The 27,556-nt window shown below is 46.4% G+C and overlaps 4 protein-coding genes across 5 annotated transcripts; 3 read left to right on the forward strand and 1 right to left on the reverse strand.

Annotated features, from left to right (window-relative positions):
- Positions 1–7,042: 7,042 nt before the first annotated feature.
- fam171b (family with sequence similarity 171 member B) lies at positions 7,043–12,481 on the reverse strand. The gene is made up of 8 exons (XM_053417034.1): positions 12,268–12,481; positions 11,259–11,492; positions 10,105–10,197; positions 9,105–9,263; positions 8,844–9,014; positions 8,645–8,761; positions 8,445–8,559; positions 7,043–8,360 (listed from the first exon to the last, which is right to left on the reverse strand). The coding sequence occupies exons 1-8, from the start codon at positions 12,479–12,481 to the stop codon at positions 7,043–7,045; spliced, it is 2,421 nt and encodes an 806-aa protein (XP_053273009.1).
- A 992-nt stretch (positions 12,482–13,473) lies between these two features.
- pjvk (pejvakin) lies at positions 13,474–15,671 on the forward strand. 2 transcript variants are annotated; one of them, XM_053417035.1, is made up of 6 exons: positions 13,474–13,684; positions 14,159–14,354; positions 14,674–14,815; positions 14,891–15,008; positions 15,154–15,297; positions 15,370–15,671. In XM_053417035.1, exons 1-6 carry the CDS (start codon positions 13,474–13,476, stop codon positions 15,669–15,671), a joined length of 1,113 nt encoding a protein of 370 aa, XP_053273010.1. The 2 variants fall into 2 exon arrangements, with proteins under 2 accessions (XP_053273010.1, XP_053273011.1); XM_053417036.1 differs by lacking the exon at positions 15,154–15,297.
- Positions 15,672–16,385: 714 nt separating this feature from the next.
- Positions 16,386–21,891, forward strand: pwp2h (PWP2 small subunit processome component). Its single transcript, XM_053417037.1, has 21 exons — positions 16,386–16,558; positions 16,855–16,967; positions 17,080–17,174; positions 17,273–17,372; positions 17,477–17,620; positions 17,707–17,842; positions 17,925–18,157; positions 18,260–18,403; positions 18,570–18,640; positions 18,730–18,866; positions 18,957–19,105; positions 19,205–19,352; positions 19,442–19,592; positions 19,850–20,030; positions 20,131–20,278; positions 20,416–20,524; positions 20,630–20,695; positions 20,782–21,000; positions 21,082–21,232; positions 21,398–21,472; positions 21,641–21,891. Exons 1-21 carry the CDS (start codon positions 16,541–16,543, stop codon positions 21,807–21,809), a joined length of 2,757 nt encoding a protein of 918 aa, XP_053273012.1. The 5' UTR covers positions 16,386–16,540; the 3' UTR covers positions 21,810–21,891.
- A 504-nt stretch (positions 21,892–22,395) lies between these two features.
- eed (embryonic ectoderm development) lies at positions 22,396–27,119 on the forward strand. Its single transcript, XM_053417047.1, has 12 exons — positions 22,396–22,515; positions 23,328–23,480; positions 23,568–23,660; positions 23,748–23,813; positions 23,986–24,111; positions 24,224–24,305; positions 24,631–24,722; positions 24,861–24,994; positions 25,086–25,191; positions 25,303–25,461; positions 25,573–25,646; positions 26,294–27,119. The coding sequence occupies exons 1-12, from the start codon at positions 22,396–22,398 to the stop codon at positions 26,418–26,420; spliced, it is 1,332 nt and encodes a 443-aa protein (XP_053273022.1). The 3' UTR covers positions 26,421–27,119.
- The last annotated feature ends 437 nt before the right edge of the window (positions 27,120–27,556 follow it).

Below are 27,556 nucleotides of genomic sequence, written 5' to 3' on the forward strand. Positions count from 1 at the left end.
TCACGTGTTGTCTTTTGTGGAGCCACACAGGGAACTTCCCACAATGCAGTGCACATCATGAAGAGTTGATTAGATTTTATCACTTTTAAGATAAGAGGAGATGAGATGAGATGAAAGATAAGATAAAAGATATAAGATATAAGATATGAGATAAGATAATATATCTGTGTATTTGCAACAAAGAAAATACGCTCTATGCCTTTATATGATCATATTTTTTTATTATGTATAATACATACAATATAAAATAATCTTTTAAAATATTGTGCTGACTTTACTGCTACTGTGACATTGGTCCTTTATTCCCTTAAACGAGATCTTTAGATCTTTAATTAAGGGAAGAAACTTATCTTAGCATCCATGTATTTAATATCTGCACTTTTAGTTATTTCAGATTTATCCAAATTATTATTTATCCTTTCCACCTTTTCATTTTGTATTTTTATCATGAAAAATTAAAAGAAGTGACAAATACGTATTTTCCTTATAAAAGAAAAACTCGTGTTTTATTAAATTAAAACGTTTTATCGAAGAATATTGTCAAAAATACTTTGTAAAATATAAATGAAGGCATATTCTGTAGCAACAGCACCCCCTGCTGGCTGAGAGTCTCCAAGGCAGCGGTCTGGTTACCCTGGCCACGGCGTGTATCGTTCCCCTGTGACCGGAAGTGGCGGCAGCAGCGGAAGTTCACTGAAGGAAAACGCGCGAGTTCTCGAGTGTTTTATAGATTTTAAAGTTGTTTTTAACGAGACTGAAGACGTCACCGCTTGTTTATGTTCGATTCCCATCAGTTCGTTTCTGTTTTGACACGTTTGGATCAACCGGAAGCAGCGGAGGAAGAAAGAAGAAGCGGTCCCCAGGTGAAGCGGAAGTCCACCTGGTGGTAAGCTAGCTTCACGTAGTCCCACATTGCACCTGTCAGCTTCCGGTCAACACACAGGTGCTGACGTATGTCTTCATATTAATAGTGATTTAGTGACGTGTTAAGATCTTTCTCCTCATAAAGACACAAACAAATACACTTGAAACAATAACTGATGAATAAGAGTTGAGCTTTAAATCATTCTTCAGGGTTCATAACAGTAATAAAATCAAAATTAATAAATTATAAAAGACACATTTAGCTTGGCTGGTTTCTCTCTGTTGTTATGAAACCACTTTATTATTTGTGCTCTTCACAATGTTTGCTTTTCACTGGTCCAACTGGGGCTGGATGATAAAACCGTAACAGTAACTATTGCAATATGATTTTCATCAATAAGTCCAATACATATAACGATGTCAAATGTTGGTTTTAATGAAGAGCTTACAACTTATTTCCGGAGAAAAAATGTGTCTTAAAACTTATGAATTAATAATGTGTCATCATCATCATCAACTCAGCCTTAGGTCCAAGTGTTATGACACATTCACCCATCTGTTTTATTCTGACGGGGTTCAATCAGTGGTTCACAAACCTTTTTAACGGCTCAAACTTTCCTTTCTGTGTTTTTTCACTGCCGTGTCAGATTTGAATGGACGTCACCTGATGCCCAACCCCCCCCCCCCCCCCAAATAAGGGCAAAAGAGACCTGAGACCCCCGTTGTCCCTGGAGGAGGTGGAAGCTCACGTCTTGATTCTGCAGTGACAGGATGTTCAAGAAAACCTCCTGGAGGAACTCGGTCAGTGAGGCAGTGAGTCTCCATCAGGACCAAGCGCTCAACACAACCATCTTCCTCCTGAAGTCCTTCGGCCCCACAGGGTTTCTGCTCCGAGAGGAGGGAGACGCCAGAACCTACAAGGTAAAGACCTCTGTGCCTCAGGAGACGTGTTGTTCACACAACCCTGCAAACGATTCACATCCAGACTCCGGCGTGTTCTCCTGTCCATGTCCAGGTCTGCTTGGGTGACCCACACACGTGCACGTGCACTGTGTTCACCAAGAAGCAGGAGCCGTGCACACACATCTGCTGGTAAACACTTTCACTTCATTTAAAAACATGAAAACGAATGTAATTGAGGTTTGATATTTTACTATTTAACCATAAACGGCAATAACTCTGGAATAAACCGCTAATCTTTTTCATTACAGGGTTTTGTTGCGGAAATTCAGAATACCCAGAGATCATGAATGTAAGTTGTGCTTCTATAAACATTTAGATTCACCTGCAATGTTAAGAATGTAGAGACCTGAAAGGTTTCTGATCGCAGCCGTGGTTTGATTATTCAGACTCTTTGAAAGTGACTGTTTCATGCATTCTGGTTCAACTCTGGGACATTTTGAACAAGTTCAGTGGAAGTTTGAGAAGGATTGACCCGCTCTTGACTCCTGTCCTCCTCCTGACCTCATATTAAAACATGTCTCTCCTCCAGATTCATTTCAACACGGACTTGTTGAGAGACAGATCTCGGAGGTGCTGGACGGTTTACACCGACCCAAAGCTCACCGGATGGAAACCGATCCCCCCGCCGCTCCCGGGGCCTGGAGCCGAGCCGCCCCGGGCCCGGAGCCTGGAAGTGTCTGCCGGAAGCCGATCCATGCCCAGGATGTGTGTCCCATCTGTCAGGAGGAGCTGCTGGAGAGAAAACTGCCGGTGTCTTACTGCAGGTGTGTGTTGGGTGGGCGGGGGTCGGGCTGGGGTCAGTGTTTCAGTTCGGTCATGTTTCAGTGTGATGTAAGAAGCTCTGGTCAGCTTTTTGTTCCACTTGTGACCAGAACATGACCCGGTCCAGAACCGTCACTTCCACCGCAGCACGTACAGCACAGATTTTCGGATGTAATAAAACCCAGGCTCAAATCTCTTGATATTCACAGAACAGGATGCATCTTGCAATCACAACACAATGAAATCTGTTTTTCAGCTGGATTTTCTCTTCCTCATCTCCCTCAGGTCCGGTTGCGGCAACAACGTCCACATCTCGTGCATGAAGGTGTGGGCCGATCACCAGAGGCTGCTGGGCCACGAGGAGACGGTGAAGTGTCCTCTGTGCCGGGAGGACTTCAGCTCGGGGACGTTTCTCCAGGAGCAGGTGAAGAACGCAGAGAAGCTCTTCACGGCTGCAGAGAGAGAGAAGCCGAACAGACACCTGGGAGCTTCCTGTCACGTCTGCAGGATCTGCCCAATCACTGGCAAATGTTTCAAGTAAGGTTATGGAAGTCATACCCGTGAGGTCAAATATAGATATATGGATATATTTTGGGCCTGAGATTTGATATATCCAGGCCCGCGGCTTCCAGGGACGGCTTCTACCTCCAGACCATACGAATGCTAAACCTTCTAATGTTTGCACTAATCAGTATAACTTACATTGTACTCATTAATATATTTTGTTTTAGTTCTTATATTATATTTTAGGTGTATATTTTGCTTTCTTTCTCAATATTTTGGATCATGTTAGAAGGGGCCTGTAACCACCTGAACGTGATTGTTGTGCACATGCCAAATAAAGTCTTGGAGTCTTTTCTTCAGATTTGGTTCCAGCAGAAACAGAGACAGCAGTGGTTTGCATGGACATGGAGCCACAGGGCTGATTGAATGAATAATTCAAATTTATTATAACTATGTATTTCCTTATGATGCTGTTTTCACGTGTCTTCTAAAATGCATGTTTTCCAGATGCACAGTCTGCAGTTACCTGTACCTGTGTGAGGACTGTTCAAAGAGAGGCTGCCACTCACAGCATCTGCTAGCTTCACGAACAGTAAGCTGCTCTGTGTGTGTATTCAATAACAGCCGGTCCCTCACCTCGAGGCTCTGAAGAAACGTTCAAACTAACTGAATATACTTGAAACAGAAAAGAAAAGATGAGTGGCACCTTGTGGACCAGAGAGATGAAGCAAAGGGAGACGCCTCTCAGTCAACAAGTGACAGGTGAGTTCTTCAATTTAGCCAGAAATCAATTTCTTAATTTAGATTTTCCATCTCTATCTCCAGCTTCCGGCCTTTGGCTTCAGACCATCTTCCAGAAAACGTGTTGGGATCTCTCCCGACTGTCCAGGTGAGGTCCGGGTCTCGGCTCCTGGACGAGGGGCAGCAGTGTCGGATCTGTCTGCAGAGTTTTACCCTCGGTCAGCGCGTCCGGACTCTGCCCTGTCAGCACAAGGTGAGACTGGAAGGACCATGCTTCATTATAGTCCTTATTCTAAAAGTCTGTTATAATTTAAGTATGTTATATAGCGCCCCCCCCTCTCCATCTCTTCCTTTCCCCCCTCACGTGTTCACTCACTCCTTAGCTCCACGCGGACTGTGTGGACGAGATCCTGCGCAAGTCGAACTCCTGCCCTCTGGATGGATTTGTCATTTATAACCCTTTGAACTGGAGAGCCAGTGAGAAGAAGACCTCCTGCTCCTCCAGTGGATTAACCAAACCTGAAGATGGTTTAAAGGACCTGTTCATCCCCGGAGTGGCGCTGCTGCACAGGAACGCTTCATCTGCTCCTTCACGTGATCCATCAGAAACTATCCACCTCCCTCACAAGCTAAGTGACCAGTTTGTTGACATGTCTGTTCAGAGAGGAAAAGGAGTTTTGCAGAAACAACAAAGTCAAATGTTCCCTGATGCCGTCTCCTCAAAACTCAGAGAGCAGCAGCAGATGAACCTGTTTGTTGGTTCTCACCGACCAGAACCAGTTCACACTGCTGCTGCAGCTTTTCCTGTGCGGAGAACTTCAGCTCAGCCCAAAAGATCCGGCCTCACTCCTCAAGACGAGACGGAGAAACTCACCTCAGAGCTCAAGATGACCGGAGTCCTAATGAGCTCATATCACAGGAAGACAGACGTTTGAAGTTTAGCTTCGTAGATTGTTTATAAAAACAAAAGCTCCCGAACAACAGTTGGTATCAAGTAGTTTTATTAATTATAGTGCACAAAAAGACTAATAACACTACCATTACTAAACACAAGAGGGGGGGGGGAGAAACTAATGTTGAAAGGCTCGACACACGAGGAGCTCAGGATCGAACAAATCAACACAAACACACTCAGCGAGGGCACTTTGAAATGGGAGTGGCAGTCGGGTGGTAAAATCAAAGTGTTCACAAACTGCTGGTGTCCTCGCTGGAGACAAACTGGGAGGAGTCACTGGTGATTTGTTGGTTTACTGAAATGATTTAAGTGCTCGACTTGTTGCTACAGTTAAAAAATACAAAGCTCGGCCTCCAGGCTAAGACTCAAATAAATAATCCACGTTGATAACACAATAAAAAGAGAAACACACCTCAGTCACAGTCACATGATACACAAGATGTTTGTTTTACTATTAATGTAGAAAAAAAACACATCATATGAAACGTGGCAACAGAATCGAGGCGTGAACATAGAAAATGAACTCAGCATTAAAAGGTTTTACAGTCGCACCATGGAGGAAGACTAAATATGGCAAAATTGTTGCTTCACTTCATTTTTAATTCATGATAAATATTGCTAGTGGAACCTTTTTTTTCTCGTATTCATATTTTTATCCTAAACTTTGTAACAAATGGGCGATGACATCACTTTTATTTGTTGTAATTGTAATATTTACACTGTGAAGATTTTTGTTTTCTTTAAGTTTTGGGGATTGTTTGTGTGTTACAAATGGGTTCAGGTTAAAAAAAAGTTATATTAAAAATGTATTAAAACCAAGCAAGAGTAAGAGTTTACGGCCGCATCAGCCAATCTGAGACCTAATGCTAAGCAGGTGTACGTGAACAATGAAATATTGACCTGATGGTGGCGCTACATGAAAAGTAAGGATCATCGAAAACAGGGCGTGGCCGGGGTAAGAAAAGGAAAGTTAATAATCTTAATTTTAGGCCTTAGAAAGTCCATATACGTCTCGGTAGGTCTTAATTATGTTAACGTTCATTTAACAATACTTTCATCGCACTTTATAACGACTTGTGTTGGAGACATGCAGGTTTGTAATGTCTCTGTGTTGTCGTTCTTTCTTAACGTTACATTAAGCGTATTGAAATCTGTAGAATCCCTAAAAAAAGGACAAGTATATGTGAACTAACTTTCATGGTGAGCGACGAGCAGCTAAAATCTGATCACGAATCCATTTAATAGTTGTAATTACATGTTCAGTGTCACTGTCTTTAAAACTTCATTTTTAAAAATACATTAAAAACCACCATTCTCTCTTCAATCACATCTCTCCAAGCAACAGAAGTCAAGCTGATCAGCAGGTGAACATTTTTCAGTTTCAGGGGAAAAGACAGAATCCAGTCACACTAATCAATCCCATCATTTTGTGCCCATGGATGTGGTGAAAAATATTATTTAGATATTTAAAAGTAGTCCTGGGTTGTTGACTGAGTTATAAGACTCTGATTCATTCAGTCTGTGAGTAATCTAACAGTTATAATGATGTTACGTTCGCTCTCAAGTAAAATTTTCAAGATGATTTAACACACAGAAGAGAAACATTCATATTCATGCATTCTTACACAACTGTAGGCGTAAAAACCTTGAGTTTGAGACGTGACTTAAAAACGGCAGCTTAGCTTTTACAATGTTTACAATGTACATCAGTGCTCGGAGGGAGTCGGGGAGTTAAAGCTGAATCGTCTCACAGACCAGAGGACACCTGACGAGACAAAGCGTTTGATGTGACGAGATCAGATGTGAAATCAAGATGGCGGCGGCGCTACGAACCGGGAAAGCTTCCGTGTGGTGTTGAGTTGTCAGCAGGCAGTTATGGTGAGAAGCAAGAGCACTACACATCGACCGGTACCCGTGTCCAACCGGCCGGACACGTGGTGCAGTGAGAAGGCACCCTCTTCAACGCCAGCACTGAGGACTCTGGGTAACGTGCTGTGAAGAATCTCGCTGGTGATCTTCAGATCCGGGAGGACGAGGGGAACGCGGTGCACGAACTTTCATGTGTCGACGTGACGTGGAAGCTGCGATATTTCTGTAGCTAGCTTATGCGTTTCTTTGGCAAAGTTGGACAACGATAACGGAACAACAACGATGCAGAAACTGATTTGTAGCTCACGCGGGGTTAAATAGCTAACGGGACTTTTAAAAGAAATCACAATGCTTGTCTGGATGAGCGGGATCGTGAGCCGGGCTCTAACTTCTCTTGGTTACCGCTCTCCCCTCGCGGACGTGCTTGGCACTCCTCTTCTCCGCCTTCACCCTCTCCCTCACCTTCCTCAGGCGCCGTGGAGGAGGCGTCCCTCTGGACTCGCTGTCCTCCTGCGCGCTGGACGTGTCCATCCCGTCCCTCTCCTCGGGAATGTTGGGGATAGCCCCACTGCTCCCGTCTAAAATGTTCCTCAGGTAGGGGTCCTCGGGGGTGCAGGTCGCGGTGGTGCCACTCTCACTGCTGCTCAGGTCCTGGTCTTCACCGTAGCGCCCGGCCCGGCCGTGGTGCGGCAGGGACGAGGCCCTGAACGAAGGCCGCTCGCGCTCCGTCTCCCGGATGCTGTGCAGAGGCTCGTTCATGTCCACCCCCGAGTCCAGGCTGGTGTCGTTGCTGCTCGCCGGGCGGTGGCGGCTGTGCAGCTCGATGATGGAGTGGCGAACCGATGCGGCCGGTTTCCCATCCAACGAGACGAACCAGGCTCGGGCTTGAGACGAGGACGACTTGCCCCGGGTCAGCTCCAGCAGTGTGCGCTCGGAGATCCCCTGCAGGTCACTGGGAACACCGTGCCCCCCGCTGAAGGCCTCCATACCAGCTGCCTCGTTCAGAGTCCCAGGCACGGAGACGGAGGACTCCAGGAGGTTACTGTAGCGCCCCCACACACCGGCGTTCGGGCCCTGGCCTGGAGGGGGGGTCTCCAGAGGCTGCGGCTCATCTTGGCTGCTCTGCTGTGGGCTGCCTCCACCCTGGGAGTGGTGGTGAGGGGCTTTGGGGAGCGTCTGGGTGTAGCTGTCTCTACTTGCAGGCTCGGAGTGAGCATCGTACTCGACTCCGTTCCGGGGGAAAGTGGCCGACTTGAAGCCCGACAGCTCCTGACCACTGAACAGCTCCGGGGCCTGGATGATGGCCACCGCCTGGTTATAGATGTGAAGCAGCTTATCTGGAAAGAAGTTGTCAGAGTTGATGTTGGCCCGGTTCTGCTCCGACTTCTCCCGAAGCCGAGCCACCTCCTCACTGTTGATGTAGTTGGGCGATGGCTGCAGACCCTTCATCCGATCTGAGTTGATGTTGTGGTAAAGAGAAGCCGCCGCGTGACTCCCTGGATCCTCCACGTAGATGTTGAAGTTGGCCTTGTGCCGCGGCGTGGACGAAGGGTCACACTGGACGCTGCAGGACGCGAGGCTGTTGTCCCCGGGGCGGAACAACAGACCCTCCTCCATGTGGGTGGAGGTGGTCTGGTCTTTCTTCACAACCGTGAGTTTGGAGAAGCGAGCCCTCCTCCTCCTGGGCTCCCGCTGCGAACCTCTGGAACAGAATCAAGATGGTGAAGTTCTACACGTCTGCTTTTACACGTCTGACTTTACATTTCACATTTCTGAGACTTCTTACCCGCAGTGACACAGCAGCAAGGACAGACATCCGATTACCACAGCCAGCGTTCCTCCCAGTACTCCAATCAGAAGGTAGGTGTGGTGGGAAAGGAACTCCAGCGTGCTTCCAAAATCTAAAAGGTTGAATTCATACGTATTTATGAATAGAGAAATCAAACTGTGTATATGTGTTTTGATGTTTGAGGTTTGTAATCGAACCGTTAGAGGAGGGCAGGGGGGCCGCGATCCAGAATCCCAAATGGGAAGCGGTGTACGTCCAAACCAGTTCCAAACCAACTTTCTTTACTATTCCAAGACCCTGTTTCTCCCAAGCACCTTCAAACAGACGGTTTGTTAGCTGTACATATTGGTATCAACAAATGAATCAAAGTTCCCCCCCCCTGATCTGTATCCATACCCGTCTTCATGTTGAAGGCCCAGGCCGGCACAGTGTCCGACGCCCGCAGGTGGCTGCTGTGCCCCAGGGGGAGGCTGATTTGAATGGGCCCTCGAACCTGGAGCTCCTCGTCCCCCGAGTACAGCAGAACACTGACGGCCGCCACCGCCTTCAGCTCTATGCTCCTGAACACTGCAGAGGAGATCACAAGGAAACGTTTAAAACTGGGTTCAAATAGTCCAGACTGGGAGTAAACTGGTTTGAGCATTTATGAGGCCTCACCTGATTTGTTGCCGATGATGCCAGGAGTGCAGTTGCCACAGCCTTTCGCTAGGTGGTGCTGTGGCACAGTCAGGTAGGCCTTCACTGTGGAGATGCTGCTGTTATTGGAGACGGTGAGAAGGCTCTTGGGGAATTTAACCTTCGGCTGAGATGAACTGTCTGTGGGAACAAGGTGGGAAATTAGAAGAATAAATCTGGACTCACCTGAGGTGTATTTAAATAATGTAGCTTTGATTCAGTGTGACTTTTATCAGGCAGAAAACAACAGATATGATTTTGCTCTAAACAGTAGAAGTGTCTTTGTTTTATTAACAGTTTAAAATGTAGAACCCAACTATAAAAGGAATGATGGATAGTGAAGGTTGTGTTCTTTATGACAGGGGCCAGTTTAAGGATTTAAAGAATAAAGACAGAATATTATGGGAATAAAGTCGTATTTTAAGTCGTGTGTCATTTTATACAACATCAAACAGCCCAGTGATGAGCACTGGTTCCCAGCAAGGCCCTGTTCTCAGCCCTGTGAGGTGGTTGGTCTGGTGACATGATGTGATGTGACTGGGAAATGACCGTGGACACGAGAAGGAGAGGAGAGCTGCTGATCATCAACTTCCTGACTCCACACGGACTCAATGAGACCAGGACTCTGTTTACTTTCTGTCCTAATACATTGTACTGATGTGTTATTGTACATATTTATATTTTTCCTACTCTTATATATTTTTTTGAACGCTAAAAGAAACTGGGACTGTACATATGACACCAACAGTTTGAGCTTGAACCTTTGAGGTAAAACATCAGAAGATCAGGAAGTATAGTAAAAGTTTCCCTTCCTGTTGGTTTATTTTATAATGACTTAATTTCTCAATACTTCCCTCTATCAGAAACCCTGTTTTCATTTTATTTACGTCCTTTTAACGTGATTTGTTCGTCTTGCTTATTGTGAAGCTCTTTGATTCTGTGTTGTTGAAAGTGAAAACAATGAGAAGTCTTCTGCACGTACCAGGTAACTTCCTGGTGATGAGCACGGAGTCTTCAAACATCCACACGTTGCCCTGACTGTGAGGCAGCAGCAGCAGCGTCACCGCAGAGAAGACTGAGGGAGACAGAAACCTCCAGGTCAGGAATCACTCACAGAGAAATCACAACTTCTACATGTCAAAGATGCTCTGGTGCAAATGTCTTCAGGCAAACAGGCGGAGAGCTCGAGCTTTTGTGTCTTTAATTGTGTTGTTATGATCTAGAAGCTGTTTAGTTCCTTGCAGGTCTGCAGGGGAACCAGCAGATGGCACCACCCCATGCAGCCTGTTTTTAGGGTTCAGCAGCACAAAAGGGAGGCGCCTCTGACGCTGCAGAGCGAAGCACAGATGACACATTTATTTGATTTGTCCCTCACAACACCTGCTCCCTCTCTGCTGTGAAACACCACCTCCCTGCTCCGGCCCTGTTTAATGCCCAGCAGCAGCAGGAGGACGTGGGATCAGGAACAATGGAGTCAGGCCCAGGCCCCCTTTCCTTTTCCCAGGCACGAGAGCGGTGTGGCTCACCCCCCCCCCCCCCCCCCCCCCCCCCCACCCCCCCCTTCCCTGTGCAGGACAAAGACAGTTTGCTGAGGCAGGGATACGTTGAACCTCCGCTCCACACAATCAATAAAATGACTGTAGCACACGGTGTCCAGTTACATGAGAGCGTTCAGTGAGAGCATGAGACTGCTTCATCACCAACGAGCCTCAGTGACAAGTTGTGTGTTTGCAGACAGTGTCATTAATATCTAATGACTCTGAATAATGCAGAGGGGCCTGTGTGAATTATGGCTGCGTGGCTAATTGTACAGAAAACGTGTGTGTGGTGTTTTTAAACCTTTATCTTCCTCTTCATTATTCTATTCATGTGTCTCTATGGAGCCATGTGCCCTTGAGCAAAGCACTTCCACTTAAGGCCTTGATTGTGTTTGTTCTGCAGACGGATCGGGCCTCGATGGAAAATCCTCTTTACCCTTCAAGATGAAGGTCAGAGGGAGCTGTGACCCTGGACCTGGTCGACCAGTGAGTATCAACCAGTCATTCCAGTTCTATCTCTATATCCCTATACTGGTTTTGTGTCTTTCAGAGCCTAATAGTTTGTTTTGTGCTCCTCCCAGAAGCCCTGATAACTCACTGGGTCTCTTTGTGGTGCTCCATGGCAGCGGGCTGGGGACGTAGCCTTCCTTGGTGCCCAGCAGGGTCAGACTGAGGCCCGGGCTGTAGGCCACCCAGAGCAGAACCTCGCCCCTCGGCCCGGTGGCCACAGAGCTGCTCAGCAAGTGGTTCAGGTAAACGTCCACCGAGGCCCCCGGCAGCGGCTGACGGGTCACCGCGTCCCTCACCAGCACTCTGAGGGCGAACCGGGGCTCTGGAGAGAGGATGCACAGAGAGAGTTAAATCTTCAAACGTCATGAGTCTCTGCATGCGCTCCATCAGCATGCAGACATTTCCCTCGCCATGAAAAAGTGATGAGGCCAGCAGGGCTGAGGAGGAAGAGCCACGCTCGCCATGTGAGACGGTTCACCTCCCAGCACGAGTCTCCTTCTTATCGTCACAGTAAAACATGTAAATTCATCTTTATCCTGGAGTAGACTGCTGCAGTTCACCCAGGGAAGAATCAGTGTGTGTTTTCATTGTGTAGTTCACACGACACTGCTCACAACCCAGATGTAAACACAGACTTTGCAGCAGTGAGGTCATCGGTGTATCAGCAGAGGATTATCCCCGGCTGGAGATAAAACCCTTCCCACCTTCACTTTATACATAATCCTGCAAATTATATTCAATAATCTATAGAGGAGATTAAATAGTCAGTTTAGGCCTCAGGAATCCAGGGTTAATTAATCTGATGAGGTTTTTCACTTTGCATCTTTTACTTTAATTGGTCATTACCTTTAAAAACAGGTATTATAGTCTCGGCTGCAGGGAAATAAGGTTTTAAACATTAAAGTCTTTTCAGAAAAGTATTAAGCAAACTGTTTATTCTGTTATTTTATATCTGCAAATTAGCTGTGATGGAAAAAAACACAGCGTCAACACAAAAACAATAAATGTGAGATGCGTGCAGAGCTGCTTCCGTCGTGAGTCACAGGTAATTAGCATCTTCTCTAACAATGAGCTGGAGGCCTTTGTGTGAGAATCACCTTCTGTCCGGGCCGAGGGGGCCGAGGGGCCGCGGGTGGCTCCCGGGGAGGTCGGGTCTATGACCGCGGCGTGGTCTCCATTGTCCCCGGGCGAGGAGGAGGGCAGGCCGCCGCCCTCCTCCGCCGCCCTCGCCGCCTCGTCCAGGCAGCAGACGAGGAGCAGCGACGGCAGGAGGAGCAGCAGCGGCGGCAGGCAGCGTTCATTAGCGGGCATGGCGAGAGGGGGAGCAGGCTCACAGACATTACGGACCACGGAGAAGAACCGGGTCCGGTGATCGTTACGGCCTCATCCCCCCTCAGCGTCGGTGGCGGTGCGGACTCCCGCGGTCAGAAGATGCGCTGGTGCTGATGCTGGGCGTGAGTCAGATCGTCTACCAGCACAGATGAGTCACTCGGTGGAGAAACACGATGCTCATCAACACGGCCCTAAATAGAAAATCGAGTAATTGAATTGTGTTGTTTCTTATTTAGTTTGTGGTTTGATTTAAATTTATTCTTATGTTTGTATTGATTTTATCTTTTTTATCACATTTTATTGACTGAAGCATTTTTCCTATTTATAGATTGAAAGTCGGTGAAAGCCGATTGAAAGAATGAGAGAGTGAGACATTCTGACCTGTTGAGGATCTTTGTGAAGACGGAAGATGCTATTACATCATTGGGCTCCATATTGCGCCCCCTGGTGGTGTGTCTAGCTACTCCGGTTTTTAATACAGACAAAGTTTAACTTCGTCCAAGTGACAACACTAAAATAAACTAAAATATTCTGCTATTGCACAAGACGTATCTCAAAATTATGAATTAAAAAATCCGTATATATATGTATCTCGAGGGGAACACGCTGTACATCCAGTTCCTCGTTTGTAAAGTCATGAAATTCAACGTGATTGTGCGTCTGTGTCACTTGTGTGTGTTTTCTAAAGCAGCACATATTAAACCCACTACAAAGAAAGCTGCTGAAAGGTGTAATTTGTTTTTCTAGCTGATTTATCACGTGACAGGAAGCAGCAGGCCCACAGTGACCAGGTGAACACACACTCACACACACACAGACACACACACACACCTCGTGCCATATTCTCTTACCCACCACCTTCATTATTCATCACGAGTGTGAAAGCAAACTCCTGAAGCTCCTCACTGAGACGAGCTCGACAAACACCAGCTCCAGTGTTTGTTCCTGTGTTTTTCTGCTCTAACACTGAAATGTTTGCCGCTGCCACTAAGAACTTTGTGAAGCAGGTGGGAGACACCGGGAGGTTGATTCCCGTCCCGAGCCTGAGCGAGGCCGACCGGTACCAGCCGCTCAGCCTGGTCACGAGGAAGAGGAAGAGGCACCTGTGGAAGAAGAACAAGTTCGCCTCCACGGCCTTCTCCCTGAAGGACATCCTGGTGGGAGAGAAGGAGATCACAGCAGGTACAGTGGAGAAGACACAGGGATCAGGGTCTGGGAGAGGATCTGGATCAAAGTTCAGCTTCACATATTAATTTAGGCTTTTTTAAATGTTTTTTATCGAAGAAAGACTCCATCAAATTAAAATATTCCAACAATAGTTAATGGTTTAGTTTTATTGGTGGGAGAAACTCGATTAGATGTGAAATAATGTGAAGGATAGCGTCGGTGGCTCATTTTCAGGCTCATTTTATCCCTCGTGTTTTTATAAATAATGCTGGGAGGAATAGTTTCCCAATAAAAAAACTAAACGTGTTTCTTATATCTTTAAACTGCTCCTTTATATTTCCTGATTCATTGCTGTTTAGTATTTAAAATAAATTTGATGAGGTGGATTTAAAAAGCATCTTTCCAGACACCATAGTCCTTAGTGTAAATAAGAATTTTAGTAAATCTACTTAGTTCCATTCACAACATATATTTTTTATAACTTCACAGGCGTCTCGTCTTATCAGCTCCTGAACTACGAGGACAAATCGGACGTGGCCCTCACCGGCCGCCTGGGGAACCACATCATCAACGACGTGGGCTTCAACATCAGCGGCTCGGACTCTGTGGCCGTCAAGGCCTCGTTCGGCATCGTGACCAAACACGAGCTGGAGGTGCCCACGCTGCTGCGGGAGCTCAACTCCAGGTATCCCAGCATGCACTGCGGCTGTCAGATCATCACGACATCACCTCAGATATGGATTCATCTGCATCTTAACAATCTTACAAAACGTATTTTCCTCCATGTAGATTATACTTTTTCAGATTTTGATGTTTACTCCTGTGACGTTGATGTGTGACCTCTGACCTCTGCATGACAGAGGGAACTTGAGAGGGGGGGGGGTTCTCTGTGTGGATGAATAAATGATTGTGTTACCCGACACTGACACACACATAGACTGAAGGTGTTTTACATGATTGGTGTCAGATGCGTAGAGATCAGAGTTTATTGTGTTATCTCTCAGGAAGGTGGACCTGGATCACTGCCTGGTCCGTCAGTCCAAGGAGAGCCGGCGCTGTGTCCTCTGCGTGGTCGTGGAGAGCATCCGCACCACGCGGCAGTGCTCCCTCACCGTCCACGCCGGGATGAGAGGGACCACCATGAGGGTAGAGTCCTCAGATCAGAGGAGACTCACTCTGCTCGGGTTCAGGTGGATGGGTTTAATATTTGTGTCGTCACAGTTTCAGATCGACGACGGGAGGAACCCCAGAGGTCGAGACAAGGCCATCGTCATCCCGGCTCACACCACCATCGCCTTCAGCATCTGTCAGCTGTTTGTTCGACTGGACGGCCGGCTCGGTACAACAACACACACACACAAACAAATACACACTAGTTAAACTGTGTCTCACATGAAACAGAGCAGGTGTAATAGTATATATAATATTTAGTTGCATCTGAGTCAGAACCAAAAGCTGTTTTCTGATGTTTCTTCTTGTGTCAGATATTTGCGTTGCTCCTGAGTCTCAGGGCGGATTCGAGCGGGAGCAGATCCGGGAGCAGCTCGGAGGCTACATCGGTCACTTCTCTATGGGTCGACTGCGCCGCTTCCTGTCCGGGATCATCTATGGAAACCCCTTCAGAGCAGGTAGGATGAAAACCCTCCCCTGCACGATGAATTACTGTTGCATGGCTTTCTCCTGATCCATCTCCTGTGCAGACGACCGGACGTTTGAGGAGCTCACCCACTCCGACACCTACATGGACGACATGGTGACGGACTACTACGAGAAAGCCGCCAGCATGACGGACGTGTCCACCACCTACCTGAGGGAAAGCTCCCACCCCCGGGTCAACCTCCTCAAGCACAACATCCCGAAGGGCCCCTGCGCGCTGTGCGGCATGGGGAACCAGCGGCGGGAAACCGTGTACGGCTGCTTGGAGTGCTCGACCGGAGGCCAGAAGTACGTCCGCCTGCACGTGGTGCCCTGCTTTGACCTTTGGCACAAAACGCTTCGGTGAAGAAGAGGAGTTCTGACACGTGGGAGCAGCTTGGTTCAGATTCTACAAGTGTCACTGTTTACCGTGCTGTTTTTTCAGATGTTTGAATAAAAACCATGAAAACTGAACATTGAAACATCCGTGAACCGTCACTTCATCACGAGCCAACTTCAGTAAAAGAGCTGAACTCCATTTGGTCTCTCACTTTTATCCAGTGTGGCTTTTCCATTTGATCTCTGGCCCCGGTCCAGTTCCTCACGTGTGCCGGACGATTAATTATTCAGTAAGGGTTTTAAAAAATGGACCCGAGGGATCATGTGAAAAAGAACGACCTGGTTTTGATTAATGCTGGTTTATGAACCTTGTTATTGATAATCTGAATAGACGTCACAGTTTATGTCTGTTATGAATGTGCATTCATTTAAGATGGGAGTTATTCTGATTTATCCATGTGATTGAAAATGTAAAAATTAAAATAAATAACAACAAAGTCGTATAATTATATTCTGTGTGTTTTTAAGGGTATTTATACTATTTTTAAAAGGAATTAATAATAAAACAAAAAGTTTTATTTTGTGTTTATATGTTACTTACATTTTATTGTCATTTAGTATATAAATTAATTTAAGAAAGTAGCTTTTCTTATGAGAAAAGAATGGTGCTTCATATTTGACTCGTTTCCCCTCCCCGCCGCCTGAGGGCGCTGTCTCGTGTGTTTCCGCCCCGCTCAAGCCGGAAGTGTAAAGTGTCAACACAACCGAAACACGTGTGGAGGCAGAAGAAGAAGAAGCATGTGTCAAAGCAGGAGTTTTATTCTGACGATTCAATGATTCAATGATTCAAAGATAAACAGAAGAGAAACGCTGCGAGTTTAAGGAACATTTTTCAAAATGAAGTTCGCGTACAGGGTGAGTAGCTGACTGCTAGCTGCTGTTAGCCACTGGGAGCTAACTCCACAGTATCGAATGTATGGGAAGCTACTTTCAGAATTAGCTAATTCCAGATGTTTTTGTTTATTGCTGCTGTAAATAAACCGCTTGTCACATTTAAAAATTAAACTCTGAGGTGTTAGCTTTCCCACTAAAGTTCGGCTGCTTGTTTACATGATTTCATTAATGTTTCGATGTGTTCCTGGTTTATTTTCCTACACAAACCGGAAGGTCTGAGCGATTTAATAAACAATCCTCTGTGTGTGTTTGTGTAGTTTTCGAATCTGCTCGGTGCAGTTTATCGTCAGGGAAACTTGAGCTTCTCCAAAGATGGAAACGCTGTGATCAGTCCGGTGGGAAACAGAATCTCAGTCTTCGACCTGAAGAAGTAAGTCACAGAATAACATAAAACATGGAGGAAGGTCAAATACTGTCAAGTTTAAATAAGTGCTTTACGTCAGAAAACCAAAATAACATGAAAAGTTCCGTTTGTCTTCCAGCAACACGTCTGAGACGTTGCCCGTCTCCACCTCTAAGAACATCACGTGTGTGGGCGTCTCTCCTGATGGAAGCGTGGCCATAGTGGTGGATGAGGGTGAGAGAGCTGAATCCCACTGGTTGTGTGATGTCTTATGAAAAACACTTAGAGCAGGAGTTTGATTCCTACATGAATGTGAATGTGTTTGTGTCCAGACGGAGCCGCCCTGTTGGTCAGTCTCGTCACCCGAGCCGTCCTCCATCATTTCCACTTTCACAAGCCGGTGAACAGCATCAGATTCTCACCGGACGGCAGGTGAGGAGGAACCTTTCCATTTGGCTTCTCCTAATTAACTTAAGACAGTTTCCTGAGACATTCGTCAACAACACGAGGCTGAACTTTGTCTTTTTCCGTCTCAGGAAGTTTGTTGTGACGAAGGACAACGTAGCTCTGATGTACCACGCTCCCGGGAAGCAGCGCAAGTTCAACGCCTTCGTGTTGGACAAGAGCTACTACGGCCCGTACGATGAAACCACCTGCATCGACTGGACGGACGACTCCAAGTGAGGACGGGGACAAGCAGGTTGACGGACATTCAAGCAACGAGCTGAGTTGGTTAAAATGTGGAAATGGTTTGTTTCCCCCTCAGGTGTTTCGTGGTGGGCAGCAAAGACATGTCCACGTGGGTGTTCGGTGCCGAGCGCTGGGCCAACCTCATCTACTACTCGCTGGGAGGACACAAGGACATGATCGTGGGCTGCTTCTTCGAGAAGGACAGTCTGGATGTGAGTTTCTTTTCTTCCCTCCACTACTTTACATAAAATAGTAGATAAGAAAACACGGATAAACTTAAATCTGTGTTTCCAGCTGTACACGGTGAGCCAGGACGGGACGCTGTGTGTGTGGGAGAGCGACACCGAGCTGGACGGCCTCGTCCTGAAGAAGAGCCGGGACAAACCCGAGCTCCTGAAGCAACGAGAGGAGGGAGAAGAAGAGGAGGAGGAGGAGAGGCTCGAAGGAGAAGAGGGAGAGGTCATCAGAGGGAAAGCTGGACCCCCCAAAGAGAATACGAAGAACGTTCGATACAAGCAGAGGAGCAAGTAAGAAGCCTCAGATTGATTCTTGCTGGAGAGTTTAGAGGAAGAATTGAAAAGCAGCTGCATTGCTTCTTTCCTTTAATTTATTTTATTCTCCATCTGCAGACACTTCTTCAACAAGGAGGGAGATTTTAACAACTTGACCACGGCCGCGTACCACAAGCCCACTCACATCCTGGTCACTGGTTTCGCCTCCGGAATCTTCCACCTGCACGAACTCCCAGAATTCAACCTGATTCACTCCCTCAGGTGAGAGATAGTCAGCTCGGCTGTAAACAGAGATCTTGGGTTTCAACTGCAAAAAGGATTAATAATTTACTATTATAGTTATTATTTCAGATCGATTTAAACAGGATCATGTGAAGAACAATCTCCTGCAGCCAGTTTGACTTTTTGAATGTTTATTTCTCTTCAGTATTTCAGATCAGAGAATTGCTTCAGTGGCCATAAACAGCTCTGGAGACTGGATCGGCTTTGGATGCTCAGGTAAGAAGTCGGTCTGTGTCTCTGGGTCTGTGCTGCAGGGACTCGTGGTTTCCTGCTGCAGCAACTGACTGATGGTCTGATTGTTTCAGGGATGGGTCAGCTGCTGGTGTGGGAGTGGCAGAGCGAGTCGTACGTCTTCAAGCAGCAGGGACACTTCAACAACATGGCGTCGCTGGCTTACTCTCCGGACGGGCAGTACGTGGCGACAGGAGGCGACGATGGGAAAGTGAGTCCATCACGTCCTCCAGTTTGAGCCACAGGAAAGCAGTGAAAGGTCTTTGTATCTGACGTCAGCCTGCGGTTTCCTTTCCCTCAGGTCAAAGTGTGGAACACCAACAGCGGCCTCTGCTTCGTCACCTTCACCGAGCACAGCAGCAGCGTCACCAACGTCACCTTCACCTCCAGCGGCTTCGTCATCGTCAGCGCTTCTCTGGATGGGACGGTGCGAGCCTTCGACCTGCACAGGTGAGCTACCGCTGCCTCCAGGGTTTGACAGAGAGGGACACCGGGGGAAGGAGAATGTGTTTGTGTGACGTCTGCGCTTTGCTCTTGTTTGATTTACAGGTACAGAAACTTCCGGACGTTCACCTCGCCCCGGCCGGCGCAGTTCTCCACCCTGGCGGTCGACAGCAGCGGAGAGCTGGTGTGCGCCGGAGCTCAGGACTCGTTTGAGATCTTCCTGTGGTCCATGCAGACCGGCCGACTGCTGGAGGTATTCACACATTCACCAACACACACATAACCTTTAGATAATGTGTGTGTATCCTCTGCCTCATCGCCTTCCTCCCTGTGGCTGGTCAGGTGCTCGGGGGTCACGAGGGTCCAGTCAGCTGCTTGTGCTTCAGTCCCGTGCAGTCCATCCTGGCCAGTGCCTCGTGGGATCGCACCGTGCGGCTGTGGGACATGTTGGACAGCTGGCAGGTCAAGGAGACGCTTCACCTCACGTCTGATGGTAAACAACCGTCTGGAGGAGCAAACTGTTTAGATGTTTCACTGGACTGAACTGTGCTTTTACCATTTGGCCACAAGAGGGCACCAAAGTCTGACATTTTGTTACTACTGTATCTTGGCTCCTGGGAGAGTTAATTAAACAAAGTGCTGTGATGTCTCTGCTTTAAGGGACCAAACACCTGTAGCTTATTCTACTTTATACGTGTTAAGGTTCTTTAACGTGTTACAAGTGAGTATTTTTTCGATGTTGCCCCCCAGGCTTGTCAGTGACGTATCGCCCTGACGGTCAGGAGTTGGCCGTGACCTCTCTGAACGGGGAGATCTCTTTCTGGAACTCTCAAAACGCCACGCAGACCGGATCCATCGCCGGACGCCACGACCTGGAGATGGGCCGCAAAGAGACGGACAAAATCACAGCCAAACAGTCGGCCAAGGGCAAGTGAGTCACAACATCTGCCTCCAGCTGTGTTCCGGTTTGGTTGTTTTGCTGGATTAGTCTTTGATTCAGGTTGTGTGCTCAATTCTCATTTTGCACAAAGGTCCTTTACGTGTGTGTGCTACTCTGCGGACGGGGAGTCGGTGTTAGCCGGAGGTCAGTCCAAGTTTGTCTGCATCTACAACGTGAAGGAGACGATGCTCATGAAGAAGTTTGAGATCTCCTGCAACTTGTCCTTCGATGCCATGGAGGTAAAAATACTACATTCAGAGATAAAGTGACTACACACAATGCTGTTGGATTATTAAAAATGTGGTTTGGTCATTTTAAAAGATGGAAAAATATGAGTCTGTGATGTTGATGCTCAAACATCTTGTTTGACCTTCAGGAGTTCCTGGACAGACGGAAGATGACGGAGTTCGGCAGCCTGGCTCTGGTGGACGAGGGAGCAGGGGACGGAGACGGCGTCAACATCAGCCTCCCGGGAGTCAGGAAAGGTACAAACGTCTCCTCCAGCAAGGAAAATAATCATTAATCACTCCAACCCGACGTGGAGGAATCTCTCTTAAACTTGTATATCTTTGCTCTCTGTGTTTTTTAAGGTGACATGAGTTCTCGCCACTTCAAGCCAGAGATCAAAGTCACCTCGCTGCGCTTCTCTCCTACTGGTAGGTGGCGGAATTACAACTTCCCCTGCAGCAGATCCAGGCGCCGCTGTCACGTGTTTTACTTAAGTAGCTCCGTCTTCTCTCAGGTCGCAGCTGGGCGGCCACCACCACCGAGGGCCTGCTTGTCTACTCCCTGGATGGTTCTATAGTGTTTGACCCCTACGACCTGGACCTGGACGTGACGCCGGCCAGCATCCGCAAGCAGCTGCGGCTCCAGGAGTGGACGTCGGCCATCGTCCTGGCGTTCAGGCTCAATGAAAAGGCTCTGAAGCTGGAGGTGTTGGAGACGGTGCCACACGAGCAGAGTGAGTGAACCCTTCTTCAAACACTTCACTTCATTATAAAGCTGAAAATGGCTGATCGCTCGTGTTTGTCTTGTCCTTCAGTCGCGGTGGTTTGCAGTTCACTTCCGGACATTTACGTGGAGAAGCTCCTCGGGTTCGTGGCGTCGTGTTTGGAGAAGTCGGGTCACCTGCAGTTCTACATGACCTGGGCCCAGAACCTGCTCATGCTGCACGGACAGAAACTCAAGAACAGGTCAGAAGAATATTGTGAAAGATTTAAATGCAACACTATGTATGATTAACTGAGCAACAGCGCCCTCTGCAGCCTCGTACAGGGATGTATTCTGCTGTAAGAGTGATGAAGTGGTTGCTTCTGTTCTGATTCACTCGATTCTGACTGGTTTTCTTGGGTTTGCAGGTCAGGAGCATTACTGCCCACTCTCCAGGCGCTGCAGAAGAGCATCCAGATCCACTTTGACAACCTGTCGAAACTGTGAGTCCCAACAATCCAGCAACTTTAACCTCTTCTGCCTCACTTTGAACCCAACGAACACAAGCAGAAGAATTAATATACATAGAGATGAAAACACAATCTTGTGGTTGCACAGTTTCATCACAGAATGGCACTCAGTAACTGTCATTGTGTATTGTCTCTGTACAGGTGTGACTTCAACATGTACAACATCCGCTACGCTGAGGCCCTGTCGAAGCAGAGGGGCGTGAAGAGAGCAGCAGCATCGGAGGAGGAAGAGGAGGAGGAGGTGGATGATGAAGGGCTGTCAGAGGGGATGAGCGAAGCCTCGTTTGAGGAGGCAGAGATGATTCTTTAGGCAGCGAGAGAAGAATATTGTTGGACTGTGAGAAAACATTGTAATTGTAAACAGTTTTTTAATAAATTCATATGTAAATGTACATTTTCTCATGTTTTAATTTGGCTTACACAGGTAATCCAGGTCTCTGTAGTGACACCTGCCTGTGTGGAGTTTCTTGCACATTCATCCTTATCGTTATCGATTGTTGTTCACATTTAATAAAGCAGAAAACACTCATATTAGATTTTTCCTGACTGCTTTGTTGCACCTGGTTGATGCTTCTTTTTATAATGTAATTTATCAGAGGGAGTTTTAATCCTAATAAACTAATTATCGCAATATTTAGGACTTTGAATGCATCTAATGCTTTTGCAAATGGTGCTTATCTCATGATTATTGCAGTATTTGGTGTTTGCATGACCTTAAATATAAATTTAAAATGAAAGTAAAGATATTTAAAGAGGAAAAGCAGATCTAATCATTTAAATTTGGTAGTTTTCAATCAATTTGAATGAAATTTAGCTGAATTCCCCGAGCGAATCAAACTACGTTACCCGGCAGCCCTTGCGGCACCGGAGCGGAAGAGGCGGAGCTTTGGGGCAAAATGAGGGAAAATAGGAACATGTCCGAGTCTCCTTCTCAAGCGGGAAAAGAAACACCGGCGAAAAAACAGAAGCTGAGCAGCGACGAGAACAGTAACCCGGACGTGTCCGGAGACGAGAACGTGAGGAATCGAACCTGTGGTGTTTCTTACACGACTGACGAGCCGCTGTTAGCCGTGAGCCGGTTAGCATTGTGCTAAAGCAGCCGGGGTGCTAAGGCAGCTAGCTAGCAGCTTTGTTCCTCTCCCCTGGTTCCACACAGCTGCTCTGACGTGTCACGACTTTTAAATCCTGTCGAACATCTTCACGCGCACAGATCGAGTTGTTTAAACAGACACCGGAACTTTGTGTGCAGATGTTCACGTGCAGAGGGAAGTTGGGGCTAGCAGCTAGCAGCTAGGTGCAGTGTGTTTCCTGCTGCAGCTGGCACACAGGTAGCAGCTGGGTCCAGGGAAGAGGAAGCTGAAGAACGTGTTTACTTTATTAATATATATATTAATGAAGCTGTTGTTACAGTTTGAGTTCAGACAGACGAGCTGCTAAAGGCTCACGAGCTGTGTGACACACAGAAGTGTCTCCATGTTTGTGTTCACACAGTTTAACACGTGTAGTCAATGTGTCACATGCAGGTAAACACAGGGTCGAGAGCACGAGGACAGAAGTTAAACAGAACTAAAGTAAAAACCAGGTGTAAAGAGCTCACTGTAGGAAAGTCCAATATTAACTACACACACTCAAAGAAGTAGAGTGACAATAGTTGCATATGAAGTAACATTGTGTGTTTGTAGTTACTGCACATGTGTGTTGTTCTTAAAGCTGTGACACAGACAACCTGCCTCTAGTGTTAATACATGAGCTGTTATCACTATAATGTGTGAAGTACTTCAAACTGGTATCAAGGTGCTGGAGTCTGATCTGGTCTCGGTCTTTGCAGGATGACGCTGCCAGCGTGGAGAGTGGCACCACCGCAGAGCGCCCGGGCACGCCCACCAACACCGCCAACGCCCCGGGCAGGAAGAGCTGGAGGAAGGGCAAGTGGAAGTCCAAGAACTGCAGATACTCCTTCAAATGTGTCAACAGCCTGAGGGTACGTGCTCACACACCACACTGAGCCCAGGTTCCATCATCTCTTTACACTGTGACTCTGCTGATCACCACTTACTGGTTTCCACAGGAGGACCACGGCCAGCCGCTGTTTGGAGTCCAGTTCAACTGGCACAGCAAGGAGGGAGACCCCCTGGTGTTCGCCACCGTGGGGAGCAACCGGGTCAGTGACGACCTTATTACTGTTAAGCTGCTTCAATACTTTTTGTTTGTTGTTCATAACTCACCAGTGTTTTCTTTTCTTCTCCAGGTAACTTTGTATGAGTGTCACTCTCAGGGAGAAGTCCGACTCCTGCAGTCGTATGTGGACGCTGACGTATCCTTTCTACTCCTCTTCTTCTGATTCATCCCAGTTTCTGTCAACATGAGTCCTGGTTTTCATTTCCTACAGCTGTCATCTATAAAACATAGATAGGAAACATACTTGGAATGTTTGCATGCTAGTTTCAAAGTGTCCGGTGGGTTTCCTTGACTTCATGTGTGTCAAGGCGGAGGAGAACTTCTACACGTGTGCCTGGACCTATGACACCAGCACCAGTCACCCCCTGCTGGCTGTGGCCGGCTCCCGTGGTATCATCCGGGTCATCAACCACATCACTATGCAGTGCATCAAGGTAACTTCACCTGGAACTAGCTCTCAGGGTCACACGTCTGTACCTGTGACTTATATCATCAGAGCTTTATCTATATATCATATCTTTAATAACACCTCTCTGTCACATCCAGCATTATGTAGGTCACGGAAACGCCATCAACGAGCTCAAGTTTCACCCGAGGGATCCAAATCTCCTCCTGTCGGTCAGCAAAGGTAAAAACTTGACCATAACAATCATAAACAACATGTTTTCAAGTGAAAATATATTTTTAGAGGCTTTAGTGACCTCATCTGAAAACTATAAATCCTCGTGGGTCACTTCTGTGATAAGGGTCACATTCTAGTTTCCTCGGCTGATTTAAGAATTCACTCATTGAGTTTTGACTCTAATTCAACTAGATTCTTTCCTTATGTGTTTGAAAATGAGCACTAAACATTCACAGAATCCAGTTTCACATGAAGACGCTGTGATTCTTTTAAGGTTCTCATGAAATATCTTCCTTTGTTTCATTTGATTATTTCCTGCCTGTTTCCTCAGACCACGCCCTTCGTCTGTGGAACATACAGACCGACACCTTAGTGGCAATATTCGGCGGCGTGGAAGGTCATCGAGACGAAGTCCTGAGCGCCGTGAGTGTTGTCATCACACCTCCTATCAACATGTGTTTGCTGACATGTAGTTATTTACTTCACAGAACAAACCTGACTCAAAGATGGTTTACAGTTTTTATTAAAGGGTTTTTAACCTCTGCATTTGATCCACTTTAGGATTTTGATCTCCTCGGTGAGAAGATCATGTCGTGTGGGATGGACCACTCCCTCAAACTGTGGAGGATCAATTCAGAGAGGATGCAGAAAGCCATTAGAGGATCTTATGAGTACAACCCGTCGAAGACCAACAGGTGAAGAATAATTATTTTAGTGGTTTCTTGTCCTGTTTCACATTGTTTATCGTGTTTTCATCATTTCAAAATTAACTTGTGTTTTCTTCAGGCCGTTTGTTTCTCAGAAAATCCACTTCCCCGACTTCTCAACACGAGACATCCACAGGAACTACGTGGACTGTGTGCGGTGGCTGGGCGACCTTATTCTTTCAAAGGCAAGCAGATTTAATAAAGAGACAGATTTCTGGATTTATTTCAGTGTAATGTTTTGATTCTTAAAGTCTATCATATCCCTTGTGTTTATCGTTGTCACTTCCTGTCTCCAGTCCTGTGAAAACGCCATCGTGTGCTGGAAACCAGGGAAGATGGAGGACGACATCGATCACATCAAACCCAACGAGTCCAACGTGACGGTTCTGGGACGCTTCGATTACAGCCAGTGTGACATCTGGTACATGCGCTTCTCCATGGACTTCTGGCAGAAGGTCACACAGCTCAGTCTTATTTGTCTTTGCATTTATGATCATGTCACTTTCTCTTTGACCCCGTGAGGATCCTTGAATGTTTACTGATGTTGCTTTGATGCTGATTGACAGATGCTGGCTTTGGGGAACCAGGTGGGGAAACTGTACGTGTGGGACCTTGAAGTGGAAGATCCACACAAAGCAAAGTAAGTTCACAACTTCTCTGTTTTCATCAAGGACTCTCATTGTGATCAGTGGTGCAAAACAAACTGTGAAGACAGATCCACTTCACTTAGAACCTTTAAAACAGTGTGAACAATAAAAACATAAAGAAGTTCAGGAATGAAACAGTCTCCTTATGGAACCACACTTCTGCTAGATTCAGATTTTTATTTGCACTAAGTAACACACGTTCATAAACAGTTTCCCATCAATTATTCTCTGAGAAATCTATGAAAATATCAAGAACATTCAAACTCACTATGTTATAGAAAGCAATTAAGAAATGTCTTGATCTCCCCTCAACACTTAACGAGTTCTCTTTGGCCCATGTCCCTTTGGCGGAGGTAGATTAAGTCTTAGACGTGAATAAAAACAATTTAAGGAAACTCGATATAAACTGTTCCAAAGCTTTGAAGCTGCGACAGCAAACAGACGAACGCTTTAACCCCTCGGCCTCGACTTAGTGTCTGGAGTCCAGGACAATAAACAAACCTGATCTTGAATCCTGCACTTGGCAGGAAGGAGAAGTGAGGGTTACAATTATCCAACCACAGTGGTTTCATTCACAGCTCAATATTCAGACTAGCTAGAGTAAAACCCCAACGTGATGGCGTCTTCTTCTGGTCTCCAGGTGCATCACGCTGACTCTCCCCAAATGCATGTCGGCCATCCGGCAAACCAGCTTCAGCCGCGACAGCAGCATTTTGATCGCGGTGTGCGACGATGCTTCGATCTGGCGCTGGGATCGACAGCGCTGAGACTCGCCCATCAGAAAGAGAGAAAGAGAGAAATCATGGTCCTGTTGCTTTTAACTTCCCCCGACATGTTGTACAGGTCGACGCCGGAAAAACAGGAAATGAACGTTTGGTCTCGGGTGTTTTCTGCGTTTTTTCTTCTTCTTCCTGTTATAAAAAAAAGAACCTGCTTTTCCCGAAAAGAGATCGGTCACGTTTCCAGATTTCTACGAAGTTTTCAGGACCAGGTCTGACGTGAGAACGAGGAACAAAACACCAGAGACGTGTGAAGTCTGTTCCCTGCCATGAATACATGTTATGATTTCATATATTGACTTTATAGGAACAGTGATTATAACAGCAGAGCTTCCCCTCCTCTGTGTGCCTTCTTATTTCTATTATCAATAATTAATCAATAACACCTTCACCGGGTATCGAACTGAGTTTCTCACCTGTTGGGCTGAAAAGCTGCGTTTATTTTTTGCAGTGTTCCACATTTACCATCAATAGTACACAAAACAAAATGAAGATATTTTTTTCTGTTTTTTATTTGACTTATTCTGATATTTCCTGTGTTTCTTTGTCTTTTTTGAACGCACACACACACACACACACACAATAACACACACACACACTGACTGTTGTTGCATCGTTTACAGTGTTTGTATTATAGTGACATTTGAAGCTTTATTAGGTTCAGTCAATAAAAGTGATTTTTGTAAATATTCCCTCCAGAGTCACTTTGTGTGGAGGAATTCCATTTTAGTTAATCTGAGGGGGGGGGGCTAAGCTTTTTATTACAGTAGCAATCAGGTTTTTAGTTTGGAAAGTTCCACAAAAATAAAAGCCCACGGAGAGGGACGGAGAAGTTGTTTTTATCTCTGGAGATTGTGTATTTGAATTTACCTTAAATAAAACTTATTTTTCTACACATATTACGTTTGAATTCTTTCCCCCTCAAGGTTGAGTCTAATTTCATGGACGGAGAAACAGGAGTTTTCCATCATAACCAAAATAAATGTCAGTTTATTGAAACTGGTGTGAAATTTCTCAAGAATAGTTTCCTTTAAAGCTACAATAGATTTAACTAATTTAACTTCAATTATTTGTGAAGTTAAATAGGATTTCCGTGATGCTTTCCTGTGAATCGTCCTCATGTC

This window comes from Pleuronectes platessa, chromosome 24, assembly GCF_947347685.1.
Source record: "Pleuronectes platessa chromosome 24, fPlePla1.1, whole genome shotgun sequence".
NCBI lineage: Eukaryota > Metazoa > Chordata > Actinopteri > Pleuronectiformes > Pleuronectidae > Pleuronectes > Pleuronectes platessa.